Source organism: Diceros bicornis, chromosome 27 (assembly GCF_020826845.1).
Source record: "Diceros bicornis minor isolate mBicDic1 chromosome 27, mDicBic1.mat.cur, whole genome shotgun sequence".
Classification (NCBI taxonomy): domain Eukaryota; kingdom Metazoa; phylum Chordata; class Mammalia; order Perissodactyla; family Rhinocerotidae; genus Diceros; species Diceros bicornis.
Window position 1 is genome coordinate 41,056,945 of NC_080766.1, and position 26,861 is coordinate 41,083,805.

A 26,861-nucleotide genomic window follows, 5' to 3' on the forward strand; every position below is an offset into this window, starting at 1 on the left:
AAGACCCAGAACAGCCAACACAATATTGAAGAACAAAGCTGGAGCACTGACACTACCCAACTTCAAGACCTGCTATAAAACTACAGTAATCAAGATAGTGTGATATTGGTGGAAGAAAAGACAAATAGATCAATGGAAGAGAATAGAGAGCTCAGAAATAGACCCACGTAAATATAGTTAACTGATCTTTGTCAAAGGAGCAAGGGCAATACAGTGCAGCAAAGATTGTGTTTTCAACAAATGGTGCTGGAACAAGTGGACATCCTCATGCCAAAAAAATGAATCTAGACACAGACCTTACACCTTTTACAAAAATTAACTCAAAACTGATCACAGATCTAAATGTAAAATGCAAAACCATAAAACTGCTAGAAGATAACATAGGAGAAAACCTACATGATCTTGGATATGGCGATGACATTTTAGATACAACACCAAAGGCACGATCTGTGAATGAAATAATTGATAAGCTGGGCTTTATTAAAATTAAAAACGTCTGGGGGCCAGCCTGGTGGCGTAGCAGTTAAGTTCATGTGCTCCGCTTCAGCGGCCCGGGGTTTGCAGGTTCGGATCCTGAGCGCGGACTGACACACAGCTTGTCAAGCCATGCTGTGGCAGGGTCCCATATAAAGTAGAGGAAGATGGGCACGGATGTTAGCCCAGAGACAATCTCTCTCAGCAAAAAGAGGAGGATTGGCATCAGATGTTAGCTCAGGGTTAATCTTCCTCACAAAAAAGAAAAAATAATAAAAATTAAATTAAATTAAAAACTTCTGCTCTCCAAAAGACAATATCAAGAGAATAGGAAGATAAGCCAAAGACTGGGAGAAAAATATTTACAAAAGACACATCTGATAAAGGACTATTATCCAAAATATAAAAAGAATTCTTAAAATTCAACAATAAGAAAACAAACAACCAATTAAAAAATGGGCCAATGACCTTAACAGACACCTCACCGAAGCAGACATACAGATGTGAAGTAAGCATATGAAAAGATGCTCCACGTCGTATGTCATGCAAATAAAATGCAATAAAATGCAAATTAAAATAACAATAAGATACTACTACACACCTATTAGAATGGACAAAATCCAGAACACTAACACCACCAAATGCTGGTGAGGCTATGGAGGAAGAAGAACTCACATTCATTGTTGGTGAGAATGCAAAATGGTACAGCCACTTGGGAAGATAGTTTGGCGGTTTCTTACAAAACTAAACATACTCTTACCATATGATCCAGTAATCACACTCCTTGGTGTTTACCCAAAGAAGCCGAAAGCTTATGTGCACACTAAAACCTGCACAGAGGTGCTTATAGCAGCTTTATTCCTAACTGCCAAAACTTGGAAGCAACCAAGATGTCCTTCAGTAGGTGAATAGATAAAGAAACTGTTACATCCAGACAATGGAATATTATTTAGCACTAAAAGAAATGAGCTATCAAGTCGTAAGAAGACGTGGAGGAAAGTTAAATGCATATTGCTAAGTGAAAGAAGCTAATTTGAAGAGGTTATATACTGTATGATTCCAACTATATGAAATTCTAGAAAAGGCAAAACTATGGAAACAGTAAAAAGATCAGTGGTTGCCAGGGGCTAGGGGGCAGGAGAGGATGACTTGGCAGAGCACAGGGGATTTTTAGGGCAGTGAAACTACTCTATATGATACTATAATGGTGGCTACATCTCATTATACATTTGTCCATACTCATAGGATACACAACACCAAGAGTGAACCCCAGTGTAAACTATGGACTTAGGGTGATTATGATGTGTCAATGTAGGTTCATCAGTTGTAACAAATGTACCACTCTGGTGGGGGATGTTGATAGTGGGGGAGGCTATGCATGTGTGGGGGCAAGGGGTATATGGGAAATCTCTGTACCTTCTGCTCAGTTTTGCTGTGAACCTAAAACTGCTCTAAAAAAATTATGTTAATTAAAAAAAAGACACTTTGTATACATTTTGGTTCTAAGACACTAAGGTGTTGTTGCAATAAACCTCTGCTTTGAATGTCCTGCTTTTGTAACCCAGGTTCTAAGAAGGAAACCAAGGTTGGTGAGGTCGGTCTTTATTACCTTTAGCTGCATGACTCCTTCCCTCTTTCCAGGGTCCTGTAAGTCCCCCTGTTCGCTGGGCCCTGCGTCTTGGGCAGCCTTCCACCCCCTCGCTCACAATTCTAAAGCAGACTCATTACTCACTTCCGCTTGCAGTCTGCTGCCCCTCCTGACTTGTCTCTTTCAATGGAATCATTAGTTCACTCATTAGTTCGTGTATTCATATGTACACCAGAGGTCTGCTGAGCAGCCCATCTGTGTCAGGCTCTGTTCTAGGCACTGGGGTCCCAGCAGTGCCCAGGATGAGGCCCTGCCTTGTTGGAGCCTCTGTTCTGCTGAAGGAGACAGACAGTAAACAGCTCCCAAAACAAGGAAAAGAATTTGGATGGTGATAAGTACAGTGAAGAAGAGTAAGAGGGAGTGAGGGGTGGGCCTCTGGGGGTGTCCAGGGAAGGCCTCTCTGAGGAGCCCGCTTTGTATGCAGACGTGAGTATCACGAAGGAGGCGTCATGATCCTCAGCCACCTGTCACAAGGGTATACTGAGTGCACCTCTCAGTCTGGGGACATTTGGTGTCTTCTTCCCCTTCTCTCTTATATCTCCTGCTTGTTTTCCATTACACTTGATAGCACCCTGTTGAAAATGCATAATTCATCATTTATTGTAATGCTATTCTAACATCCCACCCCCTGCTGCTCCCCACTCTGAACTGAACTCACCATTTCTCTATGTTCCTCAGGGATGCACCCCCACCTCTGGGGGAGGCATGCCCAGAAACCACATTTACCCAAGGGCAATTGTTAATCCCCCTAATTAGAGCTGAGGAGTCTGACAGTAGACCCTCCACACAAAAAAACTGGGAGCCCAGCTCCATCAGGGTAAGCACCACCCTCAAGGGAACAGCTCCTGTTGAATTATAGATTGTTTTGAATTGACTGCGTCATCTAGGGATTTTCAAGCCTCAAATTTATATTTTTTTAAAGATGGCCCCAGAGTGGTAATGACTCAAGTCACTAGCAGAAGCAAACACAAATCTTTTCCGGAGAAAATTACTTTCACTGGCCCCAAGACATTCTTTCATGTATTTTTTCAAATACAATGCCCAGTGCACAGCCACTTGGGCAAAAAGCTCCCTGAGCTAGGACCAGGAAAACAGCATGCAAAGACTTCAAACAAATGAATCATCAAATGTAGACTGTTAACTAGCTAGGCTGATTATGATTAATGAAATAAAAGCAGGCTTCGGGCCAGCCCCACTGGCCTAGTGGTTAAGTTTAGCATACTCTGCCTCAGTGGCCCAGGCTCGGTTCCTGGGCATGGACTACACCACTCATCTGTCAGTGGCCGTGCTGTGGTGGCGGCTCACATACAAAAAGGAGGAAGACTGGCAATGGATGTTAGCTTAGGGCGAATCTTCCTCAGTAAAAATAAATAAATAAATAAATAAAAATAAAAGCAAGCTTCAAGATACCTTCAGGAAACAGAAAATTATAAAAAGCAATATAGCAGTTTTGAAAAAGAAGCAAGTAGAATTTCTAAAAATAAAAAAAATATACAGTAACAACAACAAACTCAATGAACAGGTTTAACAGCAGATTAGATAGAGCTGAATATATAATTAGTGAACTGGAGGGTCAAGTCAGAAAAAGCTCAACGTAGTGCAGCAGAGAGAAACAAAAGGATGGAAAATAAAGACAGGGTAAGTGATGTTGAGGAGACACAGTGATAAGGTCTCACACCTGCAGAAGGAGAATAAGGGAAATTGGTTTCCAGAAATTTCTAGGCATTTCAACACATGTACTCTCCAGCTGTATGATAAATAAGAAAAACAGAATTGGCTTAATTGTTAAGAAGCTAAATCTAATTCTTTAAACAAAATTAAAAAGGTCTTAGCATTTTATGTGCTATGGATTTTTGAGATGGAGAATTAGACTTAGGGAGCCAGGTCATTCCGTGGATACAAGTGGACAGAACGGAGGGATCGTGACTATTAAAATACTGTCCTCAAGGGGCCAGCCCGCTGGCATAGTGGTTAAGTTCATGCACTCTGCTTCGGGGGCCCGGGGTTCGCAGGTTCGGATCCTGGGCGTGGACCTATGCACTGCTCATCAAGCCATGCTGTGGCGGCGTCCCATATAAAGTAGAGGAAGATGGGAACGGATGTTAGCCTAGGGCCAATCTTCCTTGGCAAAAAGAGGAGGATTGGCATGGATGTTAGCCCAGGGCTGATCTTCCTCACAAAAAATACTGTCCTTAGGAGGCCCTGGAGTTGTCCTATTGCTGTGATTTAAGCAAATAAACTCATGGGGAGAGGAAGCTTGGCATCATTCGGAATCCCTGAGAACCCTTGCTCTCTAACTGATGGACTCTGTGACATTTGATGTTTCACTTCTCCATTCTGAGGGTTAAGCTATTTATAAAAAGCTGAAGATAGCTTCCCTTCAGGCTGCTGTGAGGGTTGGAAAGATTTCTGAGTACTGCCTCCCAAACAGAGGGTGTCCCCTGGCGGGGGCCTCTGTGGCTGGAGGGGGCAGCTGTCGTGAACAGTGACGGCTGAATCCAAAGTTCACACAGAAACTAGATGTGCAGGAAACTCTAGGAAATACCTGAGCGGGGGAAACGAGATGGAGGCAGCAGAGTATGAAGTCCAAACGTCGACACCAGGGCACATGGGAACTTCATATGACAGAGGGCCGTTTCAGTGGGTGGATGAAAATGGTCATTCAACAAATAGTGCACTGGCCAGCCAGCTGGAAGAAAAGAAGTTTGGATCTCCATCAAAATTTAGTACAGAGGAATCAAATATTTTAATTAAAAAACAAGAAAATATGAGGGAAGGGAGAAAGGCCTTTCTAAGCAAGACAAAACTCAAAAGCTGTACCAAAAAAATCAGATCATTTTTTTTTAAACTGCCTGGGGGGAAAAATTCCATACTCAAAAACAAACAGGGAAAATTTCTTTATTACCTGTGATAAGGGACTAATTAATGTAGAATTGTAAAAGCTATAATACACAATTTAGAAGTATATATTGATGTATATAGTAGGTACCCATTAGTGTAAAAGGAGGGCTTTACACTACATTTCTATATAAAAGAGTGTCCCCTCCTTCCTTAGCTCCTGGGTATTTTGGTGGTTTTGCATTTGAGTGGGTTTTAAGGGGAGCCCCGTTTAAATGGCAGTGCTTTTCTAAAGTAAGCAAGTCAGGTGAAAATCCAGCATACGAAAAACTGTCCTTGAAAAGTGCTTAAAATGGAACAAGCATGCACAGACATTGCTGGTGGGTGTGCCAATGAGTACAACATCCATTGAGATCTGTTTTGGCAAACTCTATCAAAATCGCAAATAATACAAGCCCAGCAGTTCCACTTCTAGGAATTTATTTGATTTATTTACTTGTTTCACATAAGTGAAATGTTCTATGGGAGAGGCTTTCATTTGGTTCTAACAAAAGGGGGAAAAGAATCAAATGTCCGTAGTAGGAAACTTGCTAGATAAATTATGGTCCGTCCATGCTGTAGGATACTGTGCAGCTGTGGAAAGAATGAGGAAGAGCTCTGCATACACAAGGGACAGACTCTCCAAGATGCCTTCCTAAGCAAGATGTGAGTCAAGGGGAGGGTATGTGACAGTTCCTTAAAGTGTGTGTGTGTGGTGGGGGATATATTCTTATTTGGTTGGGTATGTATAAAGAAATTCTGGAAGGACACCCAAGAAATTTATAAGTCCTGTTTCCTATTGGGTAAAGAGGATGCAGTGGTAAGGAGGTAATTTACCACTTTATACCTTTTAATATACTTTTAAAAAATTGAACTATGGGGGCTGACCTGGTGGCTTAGTGGATGAGTTCACATGCTCTGCTTCGGTGGCCCGGGGTTCGCAGGTTCAGGTCCCAGGTGCAGACCTATGCACCACTTATCAAGCCATGCTGTGGCGGCGTCCCACATATAAAGTAGAGGAATATGGGCACAGATGTTAGCCCAGGGCCAATCTTCTTCAGCAAAAAGAGGAGGATTGGCAGCAGATGTTAGCTCAGGGCTAGTCTTCCTCACACACACAAAAAAAAGCAAAACAAAATAACATGTTGGTGAGGATGTAGAGAAATTGGAATACTTGTGCACTATTATTAGGAATGTAGAAAGATTTAGCAACTATGGAAAACAGTATGGCAGTTCCTCAAGAAATTAAAAATAGAATTACGATATGATCCAGCAATCCCACTTCTGGGTATACCCAAAGTAATTGAAAACAGGGTCTGGTAGAGATATACAACCATGTTCATAGCAGCATTATTCACACTAGACAAGAGATGGAAGCAACCCAGGTGTCTATCGACAGATGAGTGGATAAACAAAATGTGGATATTCATATAATGGAATATTATTCAGCCTTAAAAAGGAATGAAATCCTGTCACATGCTAGAACATGGATGAACCTTGACATCCATGTTGTCTTCGGATGACACCCCACAGGAGCTTCTCAAGAGGCAAAGACGGTGGTGGAGGGAGAGGCATGGCCAGACCCCCTGTGACAACCCAGAAGTGGATGGATGTTCTGAGCTGGGCGAGGGCACTTTGTGTTGTGTCGTTGAAGCCTCTAGGCTTCTTGGGAGAGGAGAGATGGGAACAGAGCAGAACTGGGGGACCAGCCAGACTCTGGGGGAGGATTGGGTCTTTTGCAGACCCTGCCTCCCTGGAACTCTCTCTTCCTGCAGAAGTGACCGACTGCCCTTGGAGTCTTAACTTGCCCTTGGCATCCTGAGGCCACTGTGACTGCAGTGGGTTCCAAAGCACGGTAGAAACCTGCTGGGTGTCCAGAATATAAAGCTGGTGTGGTGGGGAGAGAGCAGTTGTTCCTGTGGGGACGGCCTGTTTGGGACATCTGAAGGCTTTCTTCTAACACCTGATGGCTCCCACCCTGGCACCCCCTGGCCTCCGTGTAAATGAAACGACCTCAGACCTGTGACCCTGACCGTGGGGCCTGGGGCATTGTCCTCGCCCTGTTTTTTCTAATCAACCCCCAAAGTGAAGGAGGAAGGAAGCGGTGGAGCCGTGCTGGCCTGTGCAAACAGCAGTGGGCATCGAGGCTGTTCCGCAGGAAGCAAAGAGCCTCATAACCGCGGCCCAGGGACGCGGACTGAGAACTTGGAGCCTGCGGCACTCGGCCTCGACGGTTAAAAGGCTCGGGAATGCTTATCTTTGCAGCCATTTTCCCTCGTGAGACATTAAATTGGGGCCTGGGGCCACGAACCTTTAAGAGGCACAGTGTCCTCCGTTCAGAACAAGCCCTGCTCGTTCTCTCTCTGGTCCGCAGTCAGCCGGGCGGAGAGCGCGTCCCGCCTGGGCGCTGACCCGGAGCTCCTGCGCGCCGCCCTGCGCGCCTGCCCGGCCCGCGCCCGCCCGACAGACGGCGCACCTGCCCGCCCGGCCCGCCCCGCGCCGCCCCGGGCCCTGCCCCTGCCCTTCCCGTGCCTGCCGCCGGCCTGGCCCGAGGACGCCGGCCAGCCAGTCTGTGCGAGGCCCCCTCCGGGAGCTGCCACCAACGGCCGGGAGGACGGGGAGCAGCACCTGGAAGATGCGCCCTGGGGCTGCCAGTAAGTGCGACCCCCACCGCGGGAGGAGGGAAAGAGGGACGGGCAGGGGAGAGGCGCCTCTCGCCCTTCCTGGGGCCCGCCTCGCTGAGCGGAGGATGAGGCTGGCGCTGTGGCCGCGTCTTCTAGACCCGGCATGGGGAATGCGGGAAGAGAGTCCAGCAGGGGCGAATCGCCTGGGGTTTCCGGAGCAGGTAGCCCTGCACGGCTTCCTTCACCCCCGCCCCTGCCTGTCCCCACCGCGCTAACTGAGGTACAAGGCAAGGGGGGTTCAGTGAATGTGACATTTTGTCTGGAAAGTAGGTATTGGGTGAGTGCAGCAGAGCAGGACCCAAGAGGAGGGGGCTCCTTCCACGGGGGAGAGCATGTGCCTCCCGGGGTGTCCCTGGACCTCATATCCCGGGAAGGGGCTGCCAGCTGCTAGTTAGGAGCACCTGTGGACTCCACCTGGGCTCCTCCGGTTCGAGTCAGGAGGCATTAGCCCCAGGTCCAGCTGACCAGGAAATTACGAGAAGGGAGGTCACAGTGAGGCAGCCCTTATCAAGTCGGTGGGAGATATGGGTGGGTGAGGAGAGACTAATTAACACGGAATGCCCCATTGTCACTTAGCATAGCAGTACCGGTAGCATCGTTTTATAAGGCTGTTCTTATTTTTTCCGTTTATCAAACTACTTGAGACTGCAGAAGATTTGGGAAAAATAAGAAAGAAAAAACCAGACTATTTCACCAGTCATTTTATCTCCAAGTCTGGCTTCCCGACTGTGGCTTCTGTTCCGTCACTTGTCTGCCTCATTTTACAAAGTTTCCGTCTTAACCGCCCTGCTTCTGCCACACACACCCTTTCTAATTGGTTTTGCTGTTTTCTTCCTATAATCTGAGGAATCTGGATTTCTCCCAGACCAAGGTGGCATATCTTGTGCAAGGTTGGAAAGTTCTCTTGGCTTCTTTGGAGGCCCCTTCCCCGACTCTGGATGGCAGATCGGTGGCAGTGAGATGTCTCAGACTAAATGATCCTTTTTCCTCCCAGCAGTAGCATTCTGGCTCTGTGGTCACACTCCAGAAAGTTCTAAACACCCCCTCTTCTGCTCCATTCCCAAAGTGTAGGAAAGCCAAATTTTAAGAATTTTGCTGTATTGTGTAAAATATTCATGTTTTCTACAAAACTATATATTTATGAACAGCACTGTTTTTGGTAACTTGTGTGGGTTGTAGGATAAATGGGTGGAGATAAATATCTCTTTGGGGGGGAGAATAAACCTCCCTTGGGGGCACTGACTTTCATTATAACTGTTTTGGAAGAATTTTTTTCGTTATTTCTGTATCATATACTTATAATATCTCTTTGCTAGTTACTTAGTGGAAACCGCTGAATATTATCAGATTATTTTCCCCCACCCACAGTTTTTTCCCACATAGCCCTCATGATTCATTCATGAGCTTGCACATAAAGCTTCAAGATAACACCAGGTGTGTATTTATCTCGGCACGTGTGGTTGGGAGAGAAGTCGCCCGCAGAAACTCAGGGCCACATCACTTGTGATTTTGTGAGCATTCTTGCAAGCAACATTTCCCTGCTTACTTCTCATGCACCGGTTTTGTCCAAGGCAGACAGCTCGCAGGAAGGACGTTCAGAAGAATGGATGAAATAAGTTAAGTGGCCACCACCCTTCACCTGTCGGGCAGCCGCATGTAGCGGTCACCCTAACACCTCAAAATGAGGGCGTTGGCGTGTGAACCCTTCAAGGCGGGTCACCTCGCAAACCTGCTTTGGTGTTCTGGTGCAGCACTTCCCAGCCCTTCTGCCAAAAAGCCTCCGTTGAAAGGACAGCAACAACAGTGGACACTGAGGCCAGCAGAGCCTGAAGCCACAATGCAGCCAAGTCCCCGAGTCCGGGGTGTGGCTCATGCATCCCTCAGCCCTCCCGGCCCTTCAAGGACAAAGGGGTGCAGGTATGGCTGCCTCCGGGGCAAGGGTTTGTGTCGCAAGGCTCCCAGTGACAAACAGCTCCCTTGTCCCGCTTCGTGTTGCAGGAAGTCGCACCAAATGTAGTGTGTTCCTACGGGCTCAGACTTGCCCTCTTCAGGGCCCCTGGACGGGCAGGGTGAGGGGCATCCTGTGAGCCCCCTACCCGTAGCCGGCTTTAGAGTAAATTGGTTTGGGGACTGCTTTCTTCTCCAGCGTAAGTAAAGTGTCCGGACCAGCCTGAGACCCCCGAGAATCTGAGGGTGGGGATCAGGGTAGGGCGCGCGCGTGCGTGCGTGTGCACACACACGTATGCACATGCAGGCAGACACACATGCACTAAATGAGTGTCTCTGAGAAGGCAGTTCACTGACCTCCTCCTGTCTCAGAATTGGCCTCTGCTCTAACTCTCACATGCCTGCTGGGTGGCAGCACAGAGGAGGACACGTCCCTAAGCTGATGATGACTTGTTGACCTTACGAGAAAAGCCTGGATCACGGTTACACAATCACAGCAGTTTCCTGGACTCTGCATATTTCCTCCTCCTCCCCCGCCTCTGAAGCTGCTGGACCACCTCCCACCCGGGCAGGCCCACCTGGTTCCGGGAGCTGTCTTAGCTGAGGCCCTGAGCTTCCGCCTTTCCCAAGATGAATCCTCACCTATGCCCCCACCTGGATACTGGTTCTTCTCTGCTGCCCAGTGTCTGAGCCTGTCCTGACAAGCCGCCTTGTGTCCCGCCTGCTCTGCAACCACCCCACGGACTGAGCCCCGGATGCAGGTGTCCAGCCCACTGCAGCTCGCCCAGTGCTGCCTGCCTGGACGCTGTCTGTCACCTCCTGGCTCCTCGGCCTGCCCTCCCTCTGGCGGCTGGAATGCTTCCGTGACTGTGTGTGAGACCCCTGCACTGGCTGCCGGTCCCTCTTACCACCAGCCTGGGCCCCCATCTTTGCTGCTGGATCTGCCCTCCCACCCTGAGGTGGTTCTGGCTCCAGGTCTCCGCTCCTCCCAGCCACTGCAGGGGACCAGGCTGGCCCCAGCCTGTGGGTCGTCAGCTGCACCCCTCACCCGAAGCACAGATAGTTCGTAGCCCTCCTAGGAGCCCTGAGAAATGTCCGGGGATGGAGCTCACTGCCTCGCAAGGCAGGCCAGCCACGGTTTGTAGTTCTACTCGTGAGGACACTTGGGCTTTTTATTCATTGTTCATTTTCTTCCTTGTCACTTCCATCCATTTGTCCTTGTTCAGCTGGGGACAGAATTGTGTCTCTCTTCCGCATAGCTGCTCTTTACACATTTGAAAGGTAGCCTCATGTTCCAATGTTCTTCTCCAAGCTAAACAGCTCTTTACTCAAAGATCCTACATGTGACGTGGTGACTGGAAGATCTTCTGAATAATCTCTGGCTTGCCAGTTTTCTTATTCAAATGTGAGACTTGGGTACAATGGTCCAGCTGTGATCCGACACACACAGGACACAGAGGACTGAACCCGACACGCACTCACTGCTGACTCCGTGTTTCCAGCAGTCACACCACACTGCTCACTCCGTGTGCATCCAGCAGCATTTGCTTGAACAGCATGTGGCCCATGCTCTGTCCCAGGTGTGCGGGCACAGTCCTGGAGGGGAGAGAGCCTTGGTGTGCAACGCCAACAAGGCGTGTGAGGGGCTGACGTGAGGGTGCCCAGGCAGGCTGCACTCCAGTGGGGCCACGTAACCCTGTTGGGGGAGCTTTGAAGGAGGAGAGGGAGATGGCCATGGTCTCTGCAGGAGAGCGCCCTGTAGGCAGAGGGCGAGACTCATACCCAGGTGCATAGCCGGAGAGGGCAGCAGCTCCAGGTCAAGGTGGCTGGAGCGCAGAGCAGATGGAGTTGTTGGAAGGGTGCCTGCCACACCCACTGCTCTCATTTTGTTTTCTGCGGCTGGTTTTTCCGGCTTGGAGATGTCCCTTCAGTCCTAGACACTGCAGTGGCCACATTGTCCCAGGCAGTTCGCAACAGGAAGCCATCCCTGCATAACGTTCTAACGATCTTAGGAACTGCATGGTTTGGAAAATAGAAAAAAATAATTGCTGTTGAAATATGCACTTGAAAAACAAATCATCAAGGTGAAACAGAAGCGTCCCGTTCCATAACGTGACTGCCTAAGCTGATGAGCTCCTCCCGGCCCAAGCACATCCTGATTTGATAAAGCATATGCAGCGGAGGGGTCCGCAGACAGCTGCACTCACGAGAGAGAGGGAAGCCTGTAGGTGCTAGAAATGAAGAGGGCGCTGAGATCCAGGGCTGAACACGGACAGGCAGAGGTTTGCCGGGAGGCAAAGGAAGTGCTGGGCTGTGTGCTGGAGGGTCGGGCTCCTGCCTCTGTGTCAAGGCCGCAGACCTGGAAAAGGCTGGGAGATGAGCTCACTCACCCCTGCCCAGGGCTCTGGGTGGGGGGACAACCCCCTGTCAGACCTGGGTGTCCCCAAAGTCAGTTCCGTTCTGACGCTGACCACCCGCAGGTCAAGGGCAAAGTCCTCCGAGAGCTGCCCTCTCTCCAGACACCAGCCACACGTCTCTGGAACCACCTGCACTTCTGCCCGACCGGCTGTAAATTTGGGAGTTCCCACACTCCTGTATGTTTGATAATTCGCTACAATGACTCGCAGAACTCACTGAAAGCACTGCTACATTTACCATTACAGTTTTATTATCAAGAATACAGATCAGGAGGACCAGCTGGATGAAGAGACGTATAGATGGAATGCTGGGAGGGTCCCGGACTCAGAATTCCTTGCCCTCGCCCCCTGGAGTCGGGTCACATCACCCTCCTGGTTCACCGTCCTGAATGTCAGTGTGTTCACCACCAGGGAGCTCCCTGAGCTTGGGAGCCCAGAGTTCTCTTGGGGTCTATGTCATGGTCACATGACTGAGCTCAGTCTCCATCCCTCCCCTCCTGGAGGTCAGGGGGTGGGGCTGAAAGTGTCAGCCCTGGAATCACACACTTGGTCTTTCTGGCAAGGCCAGCCAGTCCCTTGAAGCTGTCTGAGGACCCAGCCTGGAGTCACCTCGTTAGCATAAATTCCCTGTGGTTGAAAGGAGCTCCGTATGAATGACAGCAGACACTCCTGTCACTCAGGAGATTCTAAGGGTTGTAGGAGCTGTGTGCCAGGAACTGGGACAAAGACCAGATATATTCTTTATTATCCACCCTGTGATAAATCAGCATGCTACAGGGGACGCACACGTGGGTGTGGGGTTTTCACCACCAGCGAGAGAGGACAGGAGTTAGGATGGTGGTGGTCTGGGGAGATGGAGGCTGTAAGACCAAGAGAAGTCTAGGGAGCCGGGATTTATTTTGGAGGTAGAACCAGTGAGACGGGCTGATGGATTCCATTGGGGCTCGGAGGGAAAGTGTGTAATGAAGGAAGAGTCCCAGGTTTCTGGTGCCTGAGCCCGTCCATCTACTGAGGCAGGCTAGATGTGGGGCAGGAGCAGATTCGGGGAGCCGGGAGAATCAAGGGTCTCCTCTGGGACATGCTAAGTGTGAGGCCGAGGCACCCTAGTGTGCTGACGTCAGGTCGGCAAGTGGACACCCTCTTTGGGAACTCAGGATGGTCTGGCTGAGCTAATCCTGGGATCCTGAGGAGAGGCCAGGCTGCACCCCGGGAGGGAAAGCCGGCAGAGAAGGCGGGGACCTGCCCACGAAGTGGGAGCCCCTCGGAGTGGGGGAGGACGTGTACAGGGCTGTTGTCATCTGGGGTCCCAGGGCTGGCAGCACGGAGGCCCTGGGAGACCTTGACAGGCACAGCTGCCCTGAGCCAGGGGGTGGGAGGTGAGGCCTGGAGGCTGCTGAGAGGCAGTTGTTTCTAGGTGCTTGGCCTGAGAGGGGACAGAAATGAGGCAGCCGCAAGATGTGAGGTCAGGTGGGAGGTCCCATCCCTTCCCCTCCCTTGTTTTTCCTCCTCTTGTGTCGTATCTCCTTCCTCTTCCCCTCAATTATTTCTCAGGACTGGATCTATTAGCACATATTTAGATGCTGATGGAGAAATTCTCACAGTCCTCTCATGCAGGGCCTGTGGCCCTTCCTGCATTGTGGCAGTTTTGGTAATCGTGAACAGTCCTGATCTGTGAGATATTTAGGGGGTAAAATCAGAGAGACCTGGCGGTGGATTGCCTGTGAAGGGACAGGGAGCTATCCCCTAGGCCTCCAGTAACCTAGGAATGGGTAATGCCCTTTCCTTAGGAATTGAGAGGAAGATACTGGAGTCAATCAACCAGGAAGATTATCTCCAGGGATTTTCTGCTGCTGGGAACCTTGGGTGTCCCCGCAGGCTTGTCTCTGATGATAATGACAGGTTTGGAGACTTCTTCCAGTGTTACAGGGACCTGTGGCATGCTCACAGGCCCCAGGAACTATTTTCAGCCCTGGTGAGGCAGCAATTCACAAAGCAGACAAAGCCCTGGCCCTCCGGAGGTTTCAGTCTGCTTCCTGGAGCATGCGCAGATCTGATTGTCTCACAAAGGGAATGAGCACTGTTGTCTTTTAGGCCCGTGTCAGGCTTGCTGGTGCACAAGGCCACTTGGTGAACCATTGACGTTAGCATTGGAGGAAGCTCCATATAAAAACTTGGCTCTGAAAGCATTCATACCTTGTTTGTATTATCTGCTACTGTCTCGCTCAGGTGCCTAGTCTTAGCAAAGCCAACCAGGTTCTCGCGGTTCCATTGAAGCAGCCCCAGGCCCTTACCTGTCCACGGCCTCCAGGGCATAGTTTCTCTTCAGAGCATCTTGCTGACGCTAGTGCGTGAATGCCGAATGCACAATGAATGCTGATGGGGGCAAGGCCTGAGGGGCGGGTCAGGAGAGCCTCGGGCGGGGCTCCTGATAGCACCTGTTCCATGGGCACCCGCCGTCCTATCTTCTCCATCCCCAGGAACTTTGAAGGCAGTCTTCCTCTTCTTCGCCTCCATGTGCGCCTGGTATTCTGGGTACCTGCTCGCAGAGCTTATTCCAGACGTGTCCCTGTCCAGTGCCGTTTATAGCATCCGGAGCATCGGTGAGAGGCCTGTCCTCAAAGGTGAGCACAGGGATTGTGTCAAACCAGCAACTCTGTAGCTCAGCTGCAGCCGAGAGAAGTGAGTGCTGCCCTCGGCTCTCCTCGACTGGCCATTTTATGTTGAGGAGGAGGAGCGGGAAGGGGAAGAGAGGGAAGAGGAGAAGGAGAAGGAGGAGGAGGAGGGAGGAGGAGGAGGAAGGGGAGGAGGGGGAGGAGGAAGGGGAGGGGGAGGAAGAAGGGGAGGAGAAAGAGGAGGAAGGAGAGCCGGACGAGCAGGAGGGGGAGGAGGAAGGGGAGGAGGGGGAGGAGGAAGGGGAGGGGGAGGAGGAAGGGGAGCCGGAGGAGGAGGAGGAAGGGGAGAAGGGGGAGGAGAAAGGGGAGGAGGGGGAGGAGAAAGGGGAGGAGAAGGACGAAGCAGGGAGGAGGGAGAGGAGGAGGGGGAGGAGGAGGAGGAAGGGGAGGAGGGGAGGAGGAAGGGGAGGAGGGGGAGGAGGAGAAGGAGGAGGTAATATCCACTCCTTTAGTTTCCACACCATTCGAAGGTGGTACCCTTGCTCACCCTGGTGTGAGAGCCCAAGGCAAATCATGATGTTAGGAAAATGAACAAAGAAACTTTACATGTAGGATGTGTTAAATAAAAATATGCATTTGGAATACATCTCAAATTGGGAATGAAGAGAAATTACGAAATATCTGTTAAAAATTACATTGGAAAACATGTGGGATGCCAAAGTAATAGTCTGTACCCTTTTTCAAAATCTCATTGTAAATAGATATACTGGCATATTTTTAATACAGAAATTATACAAAATTAATTTGCACAAATATAAAGAACTGGGTGTCATTCTTTTTCAGATTTAATTACTTTTTATAGCTAAAAAAAAAGAACTTTCTAGGAATTGACTATGACTGAGGTGTTTTTATTCTTAATAAGATTTTCACAGTGGATCTTGTAATCAGATAGACTTACTGCACATAGACTGTGGATGGAGCCCAGCCCCGCGGGGGCATCCCCATGTGTGGAGGGCATGGGAGACGCCCACAAAGGGCTTACTCTCTCGTTTTCTCCATTTTTACACAAAATGTGAAGTCTGTTTTGGACACGAGCTTGCCTCTCGGAGGTGCCTCTGACGCCAGTGTTTTTAGAAGGGCTCACTAAGGTAATTTCCAGTTCCCACCAGCACGGTTCCCTCTGACTGAAGCGTGTCGAGTTATTGGAAACCCAAAGGTGGCGGGAGAGGGTGGCAATGGCGGCCGTGACGGCTGCGTCCCGGCTCCTGCTGGCTTGGAACCTCCACTTTGGAGGGACGTGTGACTGCTTGGGGGTCTGGTGGGCTCAGGGTTGGGGGTTGAGCCTGGCGACTGGCAGGTTAGTGTTCATGTGGATGAGAGGTTATAAAGGGGACTTAGTCATCCATGGGGCCACGCTGGCTTTGTGGCGAGACTTATTTCGTGCTGTTATCAGCGGCGTGACTGGAGGGGGCCCCCAGGGAACAGCCTCCCCGTGGGGATGGGTGGCCCTTGTCCAGGCACGTGCACAGCCCCTCGGCCGCCCCTCCTGGGCTCCTCCAGACCCCTGCACTCCTCTTGTGCCTGCTGAGCAGGCGGGAAGGGCTGTGGTTGCCCCGGCGTGGACAAGGCTCCAGGAGCGTGTGAAGTCCTGCAGTCAGCACGGGCCGTGGAACCTCCCAGTGCTCCGGGCTCCGCAGGGTGACCAACGCCCTCCCGGAGCGTGTTTGTTCTAAGTGTCCACAGTCCCCCGGTCCAGGTGCGGGCAGTGACCAGCACGTCTGGTGGGAACCTGGAACAAAAGAAGGAGCACGTTGAAATGTGAGGTCAGTCTTGGCACTGAGAGGAGGAGGAAATGAGGCACAGAGCACTCCACCCCATAGCCGAGGCCGCCCAGCTGAGGCCCCCGGGCTCGGGGCCCTAACGGCCGCGCTGCGTCCACCCCTGGGGCTTTCACTCTTTTATCAATGTTTTGCTTCTCCCACCACGTTGTCTCTTCTTTTAAAATGACCCATCTCCCAGCGCAGCTGTGGAGGCCTTCCATCCGGCTCTGGACTTCCTGAGGTGAAGTCTTGTCCCGACAGTCCGGGCTCTCCTGGTTCGTACCCTCTGTACCCTGGACGTTGCCTCCCACCATTTCTCCATGATTTTGAATCCAAGCTTGTCGGCAAGTCCCCTGGATCACACTGGTTTTCTAGAACGGCCCTGCCCTTCCTCTTCAGGATCTGTCTGAGGGGCTCCCCGTCCCCTGGCCTCTCTCTGCCTTTCCCTGTGCCTTGTATTTAGTGGGCGGGTTAAGTCCCACACTCAGTCCGTCTACTTTGTGAAAGACTCTGCTCACTTGGAAAGGCTGGAAGCACATCTGGCTCCTTCTACGCTCCAGGGCTCAGCTTCCTGGAGTCTCCCCTCCTCAGAGCACCTTCTCCCTTCCTCCCACCTCTCTGCCCCGTCTGTCTGTGCACCACCCCGCCCCCCGCCCCATTCGAACCTCTGCTACCATGATGGAGTTATGTGCCCTATTATCATTGCCCTGGCCCAGGCCTCCCTTATTTTATTTATTTATTCCCTTTCACTTTCCTTTTCCACTCCAGTTGACCCCCCACCCACCCCTCCGAGGTGTTTAGTGAGACCTTTCTGTTTGAATACCTCATTGCAGAATGGGCTGCTCTGTTTTGTGGGCATGTGTGTTATGGTTTACGTGACAGACCGCATCTGTTGCTTAGTTGTCACTCAGCGCCACACTTGAGGACCCATCTGCTGTGGGCACCTCTCCTCCGGGGCTGCTCACTGCCGCGTCGGGGCCGGGATTCGAATCCTCCTCGTGTTCCCTCCAGATTGCCTCCAGCTTGTCACCGCAGAGATGCTATCACGGGGAACATCTCATACGGTCTCCTGTGGACTTGGGTGAAATCGCCTTTGGCGTTTATAACCCAGGGGTGGAACTGTTAGGCCCTAGGGTACACATCAGCTTGACTTGACTGAGTTACGCTTGATGCCTTTCCAGAACAGCCCTGCCCGCCTGCACTCCAGCAGTGCGTGGGGCTTCTGTCCCCCTACATCCTCAACAACACTTGCCTGATCCTGCTTTGTGATTGTGTCCATCCGACACATGTCAAGTGGCAGCTGGCTGCCGTGACCAGCATTTCCCAGGTTCCTGACGAGTTTGGGAACACCAAGTCACTCCTGAGACTATTATTTCTCTGTGACAGGTAGGGCGAGGAACAAGGATCAGCTTAGGGGAAGAACCCAGACTCATGGGAACCTCTGTACAGCTTGATCCCAAACACCCTTCAGGCGGCCGGGGCACCCGCGTGAAAAGGTGCTGAACTGGCGTGAGGGTGGCCGTGCTGGGCAGGCTGCGACTGTGAACGCAGAGCTGCGTCACAGTTTGTAAGCCTTTGTCCCTGGCCCCCACTTCTGTAGGTGACACATTTGCACCTTGACCATTTTCTCTTGGACGGATCTCTCTTTCTTGTTGATTTGCAGGGAGTTTCTTATACATATTAAGCTATTGATTCCTGTTCCCCTCATAGCACATGCCATAGTCTGTAATGATCTTCTTTAACTTATTTACTTTCTGTCTCTCCTCTGCGTGTGTAAGCTGTTCTATTCACTGCCGTCCCCATAGAGTTGAGGACAGTATCTGGGGTTTAATAAATACTTGTGTAATAAGAATTTGTCAATGAGTGAAGGGATGAATCTGGTTTGGAAGCCACATATATAGACCCCACACACTGCTCACCACACCAGGCTGTAAAGGAGAATAACTAAAAAGAGAACCCTCTTGAGTTCATCTTCCACATACTTCAGATATAAGGTCGTTCAATGATTTTCTTGGAAAGTCTTGTGAGACAGAACTAAACCAAACGAATCAGCTGTGTTTACTCACCTGCCTGGACTCTCGACCAAGATGAAATGAATTGACAGCCATCCAGTGGCTGTTGCTGAGGGAACACTGATGGGAGAGCCAGGAAAATGATTTTTTTTTTTTTTTTGGTGAGGAAGATTGGCTCTGAGCTAACATCTGTTGCCAATCCTCCCCTTTTTGCTGAGGAAGATTAGCCCTGAGCTAACATCTGTGCCCATCTTCCTTTATTTTTTGTATGTGGGACACTGCCACACATGGCTTGATGAGTGGTGTATGTCCACGCCTGGAATTCAAACCTGCGAACCCCAGGCCGCTGAAGTGGAGCGTGTGAACTTAACAACTACACTGCTGGGCTGGCCCTCAGTTTTTTTTTTTTTTTTAAAGTTTGTACTCCCGCTATTTTTTTTTTGCTGGGGAAGATTCGCCGTAAGCTAACATCTGTTGCCAATGTTCCTCCATTTTACATCCTCTCCCCCACTGCAAAGCCCCGGTACACAGTTGTGTATATTTGTAAGTTCTTCTGGTTCTTCTAGGTGAGCCACCGCCACAGCATGGCTACTGATACACGAGTGGTGTGGTTCTGCACCAGGGAACCGAAGCCAGGCTGCCAAAGTGGAGCACGCTGAACTTCAAACACTAGGCCATCAGGGCTGGCTCAGGAAAACGAATTTTTAATTCTAATCCCACCACTACCTAGCTGTTAATGCCTGTGAGTTGTTCCTCATCTGTAAATGAAGGGACATTATAGATGATGTCTGTATCTAAGGCTCTTTCTAATTTGGAAATAAATCCTACCTTCCACGTTGCCGTGTCCTCTGAAATACAGCTCTACTTGGTAAAAGCACTGTATCACAGCCTTAAACATGATAGATGGTCCACATCTCGGTGCCCCTACGCTGAAGGCATACGATCAACAGTGCTACTCACGTTTGGGGGGCACAGGGACAAAGGCCCAGGGAAGGTGACACAGCGCTGCATCTACTCAGTCTGTCCGTGAATGTGCCTCTGCCCACTCCACGCTGTGCGAGGAGTTCAGCATCTTTTTACTTCAGCGTCGCTGAGCCCAATGGACCGGTGCTCCGACAGTCTGTTGCACTGGCCTCACCGCACTCAGGCTGCTGGTAAATCACTGTCGTTGATTAGCAGAGAGACGAGCACTCTCTGTGTGCCCTGTGGTCTTTATCTTTGTGAACTGGACTTTAATCTCATACAGAACAGTGAAGTGAGTTGAAACGGCTGAAATGCCCTCAGCACCAGACAGCTAGCCACCCTTCTTGTTTGCCTGGTATACACGACAAGATCGTATTTCTGCAATCGTTTTCTTCATTTAAGGGGATGAATGAGATTATCATGCTAAATCAGGAAGTATTTAAGAAAGACAGATTCCTGGACCCCGTTCAGGGAAATTAAAAAATCTGTGGGTCCGGAGTGGAGTCTAAGAAACTATATTTGTTTTAATTAATGTAAGGACAGGAAAGGAGAATAATTTCTAAGACAGAAATTCACAGCAGGAGGCCCACTGTGTCGGGATGACGTTGCTGATGAGGGCCTTCAGTCTTTCTTAAACTAATAGATTCTTCTGGAGACACATAAGCAGGATACTGACTGCGAGGCCCACCGTTCTCTGGCCGGGGCATCAGGCTTCTACGTATCCGTGTGAACTTTACCATTTGACTTTTTGGGAGGGAATTTCAGAAAAAGCGCCGAGGACCTGGATGTGGCCCTCAATGACCGTGGTGGGAGAAGAGGCAGGATTTGGAAAAAGATCTCTTTTCTCAGAAGACATATCTACCCCTCCACGGCCCCAACCTGAATAAGGAAGACAATCTTCTGCCTTCGTTCACATAATACATTTTGTGCTCCTAGGAAATGGATGGAAGGTTAAGAAAGCCTTAAAACAATGCCATACAAGTTACCCAACAGATCCCAGGCACTGCGAGAAAATGTAGATACCCATTTCCATGTCACCCTTAGTCCCTAGAGCCACATCCTCCTTGGAGAATCTGGTGAAAATCAAATGCCTCCCTTCTAGAAAATGCATCTGCACATATCCACATAAACAGCACTTGCACTTTGCAGGGGCCTCAGATTCGGAAGCCCTGCCCTCGGCAGGCAGGAAGCCTAACTCCCCACAAAGCGCAGGGTCCTGCTTCCAGCCACCCCAGCACCCAGGGGAGCTGGCTCCCACGTGGACAGCAAGGCCCCTGCCTGGCGACCTGCCCATTGTGCTGTTGACCCCACAGGAGGAGGAGGGTGGTGGGGAGTTATCCCTGCGGGACCCCCAGGGACAGCTGCTCCGGAAGGACAGCTGTTCCAGCATCAGGCCTTCAGGTGAGTAGCCTGGGGTCAGAGGGCAGGAGAGGCGGGCAGGCGGAGTCTTGTCCAGGACCGTGCTTGCTCAGCTGGACCGGTCACTCTGTTGCTGTCCGTGAGCCGCAGCCCACTTTGTCTCCTCGGGACCTGCTTCTCCTAGGGGAGGCCTGGCCCCCTCTCCTGCCCAGAGGCCCGGCCCCTGCTTTCCCCTATCTGCTCTCAGCTTGGGGTCTACTGCCCCTGCCTCGGGCACTGTCGTGGGAGGCGCCGGGGCCTGGGTGCTCCTAGAGGTATTTACTTGGGGTTCACAATGCCTGTTGGTGCTGGGGCCAAAGAAAAAAGGGCAAAGAATGAGAATGTCAGGGGGTGGGGTAGGGGGAGCCAGGGTTTCCACGCCTGCAGGTGCTGCCTCAGAGGGGTCTTTTTTTTTTTTAATTTTAGGAAATCTGAAAGTTCACCTAGAAGGTATTCACTGCTATTGTTACAAGCAAAAATACCTTTGAAGTCAAAACTGTTATTTGATTTGTTTGCGGGCACAGCCCTTAGCTAAATCATAAAAACACTGATTATTTTATCAGTCTTTCCAGCATTTTTGCAAGTAAGTGCTCTAGCCTCAGGCCTTGTTACCCTCCCCTTCCCCATGACGCGGAGGTGTAGTTTCTGACTTAGGTTGAACTTCTCTCTGCTTTGCGAGCTGCTTTGGCACTCACTGACCGGACCGTGTGGTTGCACAGGAGCCGGTCAGGGCACGGTTGGTGGCGGGAAATGTGCGGCCGGGTATGTATACCTGGGGCGTCTCTCTTCAGGGTCCAGCTTCAAGAGCAACGTGGTGGATGCTTTGCGGTGGCTCTGGAAGAGCCCCTGCCTCTTTCACTCACAGGAATCTTTCTCTGTCTCATTTGCAATGTCTACAGACCCTGTTTGTCTGCTTCTGTTTTTTCAGCTGGCTTTAAAACAAAGCAGAATACCTTTCCAGGTTTCCCTCGCTAGCCTGCTATTGTGCTGTCTCCAAATTTCCATATCACGTAGGGGTTGGAGGTACACACTGTCCTCGGTGTCCTCGTGGCCTTATCTCTTAAGCTCCGCTGGGGCCGGGGCTGTGCCAGACCCTCCACCTCTGCGAGTCATCATAGCACGGCTGTCATGCCCGGCGCTCCCAGGGAGGACGTACGTCCTTCTCATTGTCTAGCTGAAAGGATCACGTGGCCAGTGCAGTCCTGCAGCAGTGTGAGGATGGCAAAGGGGCATGGAAACAGCGTCGTTCTCCGAGAGCAGAGGGCTGGTTCTGTGAATCCTGGGCCAGTCGTGCCGAGAACAGCAGGGTCCACAGGAAGTGAGCAAGACTATGTGCTTGTTAAGGGAAACGGGGCGACAGGGAGGATGAGTGTGGACCCCACTCTAGAGCCTTCCCTCTAGGTTGAGAATAGTGCATTCAGGACATCTGCCAAGTCGGGAAACGGGGCACGCCTGCTCTTACACAGTATCTTACTTGCATTTTCAAATACTCTGCTCAATGTGTTTTTAGGTAAATTACCTCTAAATTTAAAGTAATGAGCATTATTATTAAATGTTTTTAATTAAAATTAATACACAGTAGTGTCCAAAACTCTAGAAACACTGGAAGGATACTGTCTTTATAGCAGTTTTCATGTCAGTGCTTAGATCCCTTGCTTTAAATTTAGGTGTCTGGAGATTGAGAAAAAGCATATCGAGTCTGTTATTTGAAAATGTAAGTAATGCAACATACTGTGTAAATATGTTTAATGTATGTTTTGCAGCTTTGCAGATGCCCTCTATGCATGGAAAAGTCTAGAAGGAAATATGCCAAAAGATAAAACAATGACGACTCTTTAGAGTGAAAATATGTCGGATTTTTTTCCTCCTTTCTGCTTTTCTATGACTTCCAGTTTTCTTATGCAGAAATTAAATAAGGAAAGATAAAATCTCATGGTCCTTTCTTATTTAGAAAATTAGGGCTCAGTTTCTCGGAAGCCATCTGTCAAAGTAGGTGCAGATTTTTGCCCCACCAAGGGGCCAGATGTCCATGTGTTTGCTCAGCAAACACTGGCGGGGCAGCCGTGTGCGCCACACCGGACTTAGTGCTGGGGAGGGTGCAGTGGAAAATAAACAGACGACATCCTAGCCGTCAGGGAGAATTTTTAAAAAAGTAGACAGTAGGATATTAGAGAGTGATGAGAGCTAAGGAAAAGAAGATAAACCGGAGCAGGCTGGGCAGCGTGGGTGGTCAGCGATGGGGTGGGGCGGGTGAGGAGGAAGAGATGTGAAGGGGTGAGTAGACGTGATGTTGGGGTGCATACTCCCTGAAGAACTCTGCTTTCTCCTCCTGGGCACCGAGGGCTGGGGGCACACCCAGTTCCTGTGGTCACCAGGAATCTCTGCCCTCGTCCAGCTCAGCGGCAGCAGCTCGCTGTCACCGTGCTCATCTGCACCCCGGTTGTCTCCAGCAGGGCCGCCCAGAGTGGTGCTGTTTGCCTTCGTCGCGGTATCTCGTCTTGTGTGTTTTACCACTTGTCTGGCTGTCCTTATAGCCCTGTGCCCTAAATCAGAGAAGCCCAGTAATCCATTAAACAGAGCCCCAGCCCCAGTCAGACTGCAGGAGTGAGAGCACTTCCTAAATTTTTTTCTGGGGACTCAGATCTCAATTTGAACCAAGCACAGCGCGGTGGGTCCTGTGGACGGGGACAGCCAGCCACACCTGTGATGTGAGCAGGGAGACACATCTGGTGGTGATGGCAGCACAGCCCCTAGCAGTGGGAGATGCATGGGGGCCGTCCAGGGCCAGCCAGGCTCCTCAGACAGGTGCCTGGTTCTCCCCAGTTGCTGACCTCCGTGAAGTGGGGGTGCTGGGCCATCATCTCCAGGGCCTGCCAGCACTGATGTCATAGTGTCCCCAGCAAGAAAGCTCAGTGCCTCAGGCTCAAGGGAAAGGAGAGAGGGGTCAGCCATGGCCAGAGGGGGGTGTGTGTGTGTGCGCGCGCGCGCGCGCGCGCGCGCGCGCGCGCGCGCGTCAGGGTGTGTAAATGCAGAAGCTGGGTAGATGCCCCATAGATGGCTATTGCTTCATTCACCAGCACTCTTAGACCCAAGTAATCTTCCTTTGATTGTAATACAAAATACGCATTGCCTGCTGAGAGTGTGAGGTAGGCGGCCGCCAGCCTCGGGCAGATTCCCAGCTCTTTTGAATTGTTATGCCTACTCAACATCCCCTTCTTTTTGCATATTTGTTATTGTATGACAAAAGCAGATTACATGAACTTTGTATCTTCAGGGGAATTTCCAATGCTCCTAATGAAAATTGGTGACCCCTCCCCCACTCCAGTTTGTCCCCACTCCACTGGGACTTGCCGGTGTGACATCATGGGATACAATGGCTGCCGTTCACGGTCAAGCAGTGGTTTCCTCTGATAAATACGTGCATGATGCTGACTGTCGCCTTCTTGTTCCTTACAGCCCCAGCCCCTAAAAGGCAAAAATGCGACCACTGGACCCCGTGCCCCAAGGACACCTATGCCTACCGTTTGCTCAGCGGGGGTGGCAGGGACAAGTACGCCAAAATCTGCTTTGAGGACGAGCTGTAAGTACCCATGTGGAGAAAGAAAACATAGCTCTCCCACCTGATTCTTTCCCTTCTGCTCCTGGGAGAGAAGGGCGTGGCCTTGACCTCAGGCAAAGCCTGAGAGCGTCCACCTAGAACTGGGAGTGCCACCCAGTGCTCACTGGGGGGGACGCGGATTGTTTCCTATGGCATTGTCGGGGGAAGAGGAGGAATCCCCCTCTGCCCTTTCCCTTAAGGTTCTTATGGCTGGCCAAATAATCAACAAGACAGGTTAGAAGGAGAAAATAATATCAAGTTTAATAACATGTATACATGGGAGAAAGCAGGGACACTGCGTTTCTCAACACAATAGCAGAAATTCTCATCTTAAATATCATGTTCAGCCAACGACAAAGGAGGATGTTGGGGGTGGGGGGAGTCAGTTACAGGAGATTACCACTAAAGCACAGTAAACAAGAGTAAGGTTTATTATGCAGTTTTAAGGCCTCACCTTCTACATTGATAAGTCTCTAGAAATGAGGTCATCCCCCCTCTTCCCAATACAGAGAGGGAGATACCTTTACAAATGGAGACTTCCCTTGTAAATGATTGTCTGGTAACTCCTCGCAGGGCCATCCAGAGCATGTGGCCAGAGAGACAGAACTTCTGATAAGATGGGCTTGTTGGTGCCTTTTCTATTGTAACCTCTATCCTACATTATCTTTATAGCAGTCATGATAATAACTCCTTCCTGAAACAGATCTTTTGTTTTAAATTTTTTAGGCAGTTTGGAAGGGGAAACTCAAATATGCTTCCTGAGTTCTCTGAGTCCTTATTGTCTTCAGCTCGAAATAATCCGCATACCAGAGTGGTGCTTCCTGGGGTAGCTTGCCCTGAGCACCATCAGTTCCCTCCTCTGAAACTTCCCTAGAAGTTTCACATATTAAAAACTGAGCTGGTGACTGTGGAGAGAGAAATCGGGTTAGTATCTGAGTGATAAGAAGTCTGCAAAGAGAGAAAAGAACATAGATTAGAATGAAGATGAACAAGCAGAAAAGAACAAATTGGAGCACATTTTTTTACACTCCATTAAACCAGTCCCCCAATCTTGGAAATAAGTCAGTCTAATAAAATGTGTGAGCTTCGTTTATCTGATGAAAAATGTCAATCTTTTCTTTTAATAGATTTAAGTTAGATATTACTTGACCTGTTTGATTTACATAAAAGCAACATTTTTCTGCAATGATTGCACATGCTCCTCCTCGCTGGGCAGTGAGTGCATCCAGAGCACGTCGATTTTGGAGCAGCACAGAGGCTAGGCTGTTAATCTCTGACTGGAGTATGTTCAAGGTTTGCATGGTGGTGTTGAACTCGTGCTCTATTATCATAGAGAGATTTAAGATTGCCTTTTCCAACTCATAATCTCCAAAGCTGGGGAATAGGACTCTCAAGGCTGAAAAGAACTTGGAGTTGTGATACACAAGTGGAGTTTCCACGATTTCTCGACTGGCACGTTTATGTGGCACAATCTTATGAAGAAATGAACCCAAGTTTGTAATTTGGCTGGCATTTAAGGTGGAGTGTTTGGTGACAGAAGGAGCCAGGTATCCAAGTCCGCATCGTCCTTACCAATTAGGTGGGAATCCTTTATACACTTTGTTGCCGCATAAAATGAAAAGACCAGTGTAGTTTAAAGACAAGGTTAGAATTGAGTCTGTAGTTCCCAGGATCTGGACTATTTTATGATCTGTGCCACTTGCACTGTTATTACCTAAACATCTCTATTTCTCATGAGCTCCTGTCAGTCTGCGAGAACAGAACAGATTGTGGAATAGCTGGTACAGGAGGCCTGCAGTCTGATTTTGGCAGCTATAAAGCCTGGTCTTGTCACCTGACCAGGTGAGTCTAGATTTTTGATCCACCCATATATAGTCTGTGGCATTGGGCAGCTTAACCATGCGGATAGCTGCGATACCCCAAGTTGCACACGGGTGGCTCGTAAGCCATCTAGAGCACTTGGTGATTTGGCAAATGTTTGTGCCAGAGGGAGTAGTGATAGAGTCACTTATAATTCCCTTGAGAGTTCTGAAGATGCCACCTGTGGAATCAAACCACAGAGTTTGACTGCAATATTGTCTCGGTATGTCACCCAGGAAAGGTCTAGCGCCATGTTTGCTTTCAATGCAGAGGGAAAAACTTTTACCTATTGCTTGTACTTGGGCAAGGGACAGTCTTTGACCTTTTAAGTAGTCTTTCTGGGGCCCAAGTGACTCACCAGGAGAAGAAGCAGAGTGAAGTTTCCCTTGTTGCAGATACCATAATTTGTTATTCATTTATTTTTCTTATTTAGTCCACCAGTTGTTCATATCAGCAGGAACAAAGACTAGTTCAGGTTCTTTTGCACTATCTAGCTGTTGACATAACCAACAGTCAGATTGATTAGTTAGCATGACTAGGGCTTGGTAAAC

The 26,861-nt window shown here is 49.8% G+C and overlaps 1 protein-coding gene across 2 annotated transcripts in view; it reads left to right on the top strand.

The window, feature by feature from the left end:
• The first annotated feature begins 7,244 nt into the window (after positions 1-7,244).
• FAM3B (FAM3 metabolism regulating signaling molecule B) overlaps positions 7,245-26,861 on the top strand; it is a 56,984-nt gene continuing 37,367 nt past the window's right edge. The window contains exons 1-3 of one of the 2 annotated variants that reach the window (XM_058523134.1): positions 7,245-7,653; positions 14,525-14,668; positions 24,309-24,432. In XM_058523134.1, coding sequence (XP_058379117.1) covers positions 7,635-7,653; positions 14,525-14,668; positions 24,309-24,432 — 287 coding nt within the window. In that variant the 5' untranslated portion in view covers positions 7,245-7,634. The remainder of the gene's footprint in view (positions 7,654-14,524; positions 14,669-24,308; positions 24,433-26,861) is intronic. The other variant, XM_058523135.1, reaches the window with a different exon arrangement.